Raw genomic sequence first — 4,694 nt, 5'->3', positions numbered from 1 at the left:
ATTGGGATTTTTAGAAGGTCCAGGCAAAGGCTTGAATCTGCTTCCAATGCCAAGGATTTTCAGCAGCAGGTTAGAGCCTCCCATCTCTGTGGGTGTCAAAAGGTATAACTTTATAGTCAGCCCCAAAATCCTTAGAGTGTTTGAAAGAAGGGGGCATGGGAGAAGACTAGGTGTGCTCAGGATCAGGGAGTCTGTATCAATGGTAGTCAGTAGAGTCCAAAGAGAAGTGGCCTAGTTCAAAAAGCCCCAGTTCTAGTCTCAGCTGTGTCATCATTTACTAGCTATGTGGTCTTGGCAAATAGTACATACAGTTTAGCCTCTCCGGGCCTTAGTTTCTTAACTGTAAAATGGGGATAATGACACTTCCCCTCTCTTTCTCTTTCTCTCTATTTCTCAAATGGGTTATTGTGAGGATCCAATGAGATACATGACAATACTTTGTAAACTGGAAAGTGCTCTATAAAGCTTAGATTCAGCTAGGTGGTAGTATGGATAGAACCCTGGCCCTGGTGTCAGAAAGACTTCTGAGTTCAAATCCAACCTCACCCATTTACTAGCTATGTGACTCATGGCAAGTCATTTAAACTCTGCCTCAGTTTCCTCACCCAATAGAATTGTTGTATTAAATGAAATAATTGTAAAGTGCTTGGTGCAGTATTTGATATATAAATGTTAGCTATTATTATTGTTATATTTGTAGAGCACTTAGCACAGTGCCATAATGGGTGTTTATTCTCCCCATTTCCCCCCAAAGGCCTGAGATTGTGATGACTGGGCTATTTGAGCTGGTGTTGCTGCTAGTGTGACTTATATATTAACTTAATGGCACAAGTGATCCAGGATCTTTTCGATGCCCTTCTTGCTCTGGATGGGAGGGGCAGGATGACCTGGACACATTTCCTATCAGATCTGATACATTATGCAGTGGAGAAAGAACTGACTCTGGAGCCAGAGGATCCCAGTGCAACGCCTACTTTTGATATACGGGTGTAGGATGTTCCAGTGGAAAGAATGCTGTTTCAAATATCAGCTTTGCTACCTATGTGACTTTGGTGACCAGATTTATTTCTAATATTGATTATCTCAACCTGAGACTTGGTCTATGTTTCTTTTGGTTTATGTCTCTTTCTTCATTCTTTTGTCCTGACAGCCTCTTAAAGCCTGCACCAGAGCATCTTCTAAACTGGAGTGATTGAAGTTGAGACTGTGACTCCATCTAAGTTGGATACTCCAAATAAGTTGAGACTCCATCTTATTTGGCAAACAAGAACTAGCTTAAGCCAAGCATATGTTTGGAGGGCAGCAGGGCAGTGTCCTGGGGTCCCCTACTGAAATGAACTATGGAGGTCAAAACTATACCACAACACACCCAATTGAATCTTATGATCAAACATGACTCCCACCACCACCACCATGAAGGAATCAGGAAGGGACTGTAAAAAATCAGCCCTTTATATATTTCCAAAATTGTATTTAATGACTCAAGATGCTGAATATCTTTGTCTTTGATCACTGGAAGATCATTGACCAATTAATTTATTGGTTATTGCTAGCCTGATCAATAAATTGATTTTCTTACCCAGAACCCAGGCTCTTGAAAATTTTAATTGTCACACTGGGAAAATTGTTTAAACTCTCTACACTTCAGTTTCCACATCTATAAGGTGAAGGCGATTGGACTATTTGGTCTCTGCGGTTCCCTTCCAGTTCTAAATGTATGATCTAGCTTGTTGATTGAGGCAATGATGTTTCTCATTTACCCCAGATAAAGGCGCTTCTTGGAAAGCTCCACCAGAGGGAATCTGAGGTCGTTCAACACTTGCACTTTGTTGATGGAGGCCAGTGGTTTGTGTCGGTGCTCATACTGTGCCACCTTGTTCTCTTGGATGAAGACATGGAAATACTCTGAGTCTGAAAAGATTTCAATCTGAAAGACAAGCAGATCAGGCAAGTTCCTAGCAGCAAAAGCATTATCTTTCCCTTCCCTACCTCAACAATCTTCTCTCTTATTGACATGCTAGCACAGTGCCTGGCATTCAGTAGGAGCTTTAAAAATGCTAGTCAAATGAATGAATGCACAAACAAATGCTACTTCCCCCCCCAACTAGACCACAGAAGGACAATAGAGTATAGTGGAAAGATGGCCATCCTTGGAGTCTAGAAGACTTGGGTTTAAATCTTGCCATTGACAAACACTGCCTATATAACCCTGAGCAAATCTTTAGCTTTTCAGTGCCTCAGGGAGGACTTTAGAACTACAAATTGTAGAGTAGTTGTCCATCTTCACCAGTAGAAGGATTTTCTGAGGAGGATGATTTAGGGAGGGGAGTTCCCCTATACCAATAAAATCACAGATATTAGCTGAAACAACAACAAAATGAAATTAGAAGATCCATGTTCAGTTGTTTCAATCTTGTCTGACTCTTTGTGACCCCATTTAGGGTTTTTTTCCCCCATTGTACTTTGGTTTACTAATCCATAGGATTTTACTCAATGCCACTTGAGAGAAAGGATCTTTTACTTCTTTGTATCCCCAGTGCTTAGGACAGGTAGGTGACTTAAATCTAAGAAATTCATTTTCCTGAATTCAAATTTACATCAGACATTTATTTGCCTGGTGACCCTGGGCAAGTCACTTAACCCTGTTTGCCTCAGTTTCCTCAACTTTCAAATGAGATGGAGAAGGAAATGACAAACCACTCCAGTATCTTTGCCAAGGAAATCTGAAATGGAATCAGGAAGAATCAGACATGATTGAAAACAATTGAACAAAAACAAAATTCCCAGTGTTTAGCATAGTATCATACATACTTGTAGTAGGAGCTCAATAGATGTTGGTTGATGATAATGAATAATAAGATTAGAACCAGTTGGTTCATCCTTTCCTCACAGGACAGGTACCTGAGGTCATACAGCCATTAAGTGTTCAGTTTCACAAATGGGGAGGCCAAGGTACCAGGAAGTCAAGGAACTGAATCCAGGATGAAGGGTAGGACAACAATCAATTCAGCAATGGTGTTCAAACCTTCAGATCTCCCACCATTAGCCTGAAACCCTTGAAATCTTCCCAGGCTAACTTCACCTAATTCATTCCTCTCTCCTTTTGGGCACTTAAAGACCCAAGTCAGTCTTTTACCTACCAAGATAAGAAGAGGGATACCATTAACTCTCCTTTCTAGTGTCAGGAGGTAGGAAGAAAAAATGGTCTCTAAGATAGGAAGAGAAAGAAGATAAGAGAAAGATTTCCAAACAGACTGAATGACACTCTAGTCTTTCCACTATGTACATTGTAGATAACTATTTAGAGAGAGGAGCATGATATGGAGGGGAATGTGCTGGGCTTATGCTGGATTTCTTCTTCTATCTCTTACCAAGTGGTGTGAGTGTGGGAAAATTACTTTAACACACTGAGCCTCTTAAAGTCTCCTTATCTGGAAATGGATAACAATTCTTGTACCACCCACTTTATAGTTTTTAAGGGAAAATGTGTTGTAAGTGATAAAGTGCTCTATGAATTTGAATTATTATTATTGTATTCCTATATATGTATACCCTAAAGCTTGCCTCTGGCTCCCCTCCCGCCCACTTGTTACCTATGGGAAGTTTTCCTGGAACCTGAAACATGGGTCTTAAGAACTCTCTTAGGACCATAGTGATGATGACAAGAATTGTTTAGGCATAATTTGTACAGTCCTTACCCAGTTGGCCTTGAGAAGGCTCAGTCATATATACTCTGTGGGATCTTGAAGGGGCACTGTTACTCTCTGAGAAACCATCTTTGTTTATCCCCACCCCATTCTGTTTGACAGGGAGGAAGGGAACCTGTTTTACCTCAAAAGGCTCCTTTAGTTCCAGAGGGAAGACATTGAAAACTTCCTCTTCACCCCAATGACTGGTCTGGAAGGAGTTGCAGACCAAGGTAGCATTGGAGAACCGGGGTTTGAAGTGGAAAGCGATGTCACCTGACTCAGAGAGGAAGTTTATTTCAAACCTATTGGAGAGGAAAGAAAGCTACCTAGTGGAAGGTACTTGACACCCCTTCCCCTCCCGACTTCCCTTGGTTTCTTAGATCCTATAGCCCATTCAGTCTTAGGGTATGTCTGAGGTCCACCCAAAGACAGTCCCAATTTGTAGTGGTGGCACTTGGCACCCTGCCACTGTCCCTTGTTTCCTCTTGGGCATTTATGTGGGGAGGTAGGAGGGAGAGGCAAGAGGAAAGAAACTTCTCTTACTCATCATCTTTGGAGTTGGTCTGACCCTGGACGATCAGGCTCCAGCCTGGGACCAGGCCACCTGAGCAAAAGGCTTCAAACTGTGAATGGAAAGAGAATGAGGGAAATGCTGGAGTACAGATGGGAGCCTCCTTCCCATTCCCCAATCAATCCATGAACAATTGATAAACATCTAGTAAGTGATTATGGTATACAAGTGATGAATCAGATGGGAAAGAAAGCCAAGAACAGCCTTTGTCCTAGAAGTGGACATTCTGATGGGTCAGACAACACATATAAATAAATACAGAATTGAGACAAAATAGCCTTACTGGGGAAGGCTTTGGCAGTGGGGTAAGTGCAAAGGCTTCATTCATCATTCAACAAACATTTATTAAGGGTGCACCATTTGCTAGGCATTGGATACATAATAAACATCTCACATTCTACTTTGTATTATATTTATGTTGATGTGTGTGTGTG

General features: G+C 41.5%; 1 protein-coding gene across 1 annotated transcript; it reads right to left on the bottom strand.

Annotated features, from left to right (window-relative positions):
- Positions 1 to 1,760: 1,760 nt before the first annotated feature.
- On the bottom strand, positions 1,761 to 4,387 carry LOC123256529 (grifin-like; the record flags this gene model as incomplete). The annotated part of the gene is given in 3 exon segments (XM_044685125.1): positions 1,761 to 1,927; positions 3,832 to 3,991; positions 4,233 to 4,387. Coding segments are annotated over 3 exon segments (482 nt in total), but the record flags the coding sequence as incomplete, so codon positions are not given.
- Positions 4,388 to 4,694: the final 307 nt, after the last annotated feature.

This window comes from Gracilinanus agilis, unplaced genomic scaffold, assembly GCF_016433145.1.
Source record: "Gracilinanus agilis isolate LMUSP501 unplaced genomic scaffold, AgileGrace unplaced_scaffold60439, whole genome shotgun sequence".
Classification (NCBI taxonomy): Eukaryota; Metazoa; Chordata; class Mammalia; order Didelphimorphia; family Didelphidae; genus Gracilinanus; species Gracilinanus agilis.
Note: the sequence above shows the minus strand (reverse complement) of the source record. Positions and strands in the feature narration are given on the sequence as shown.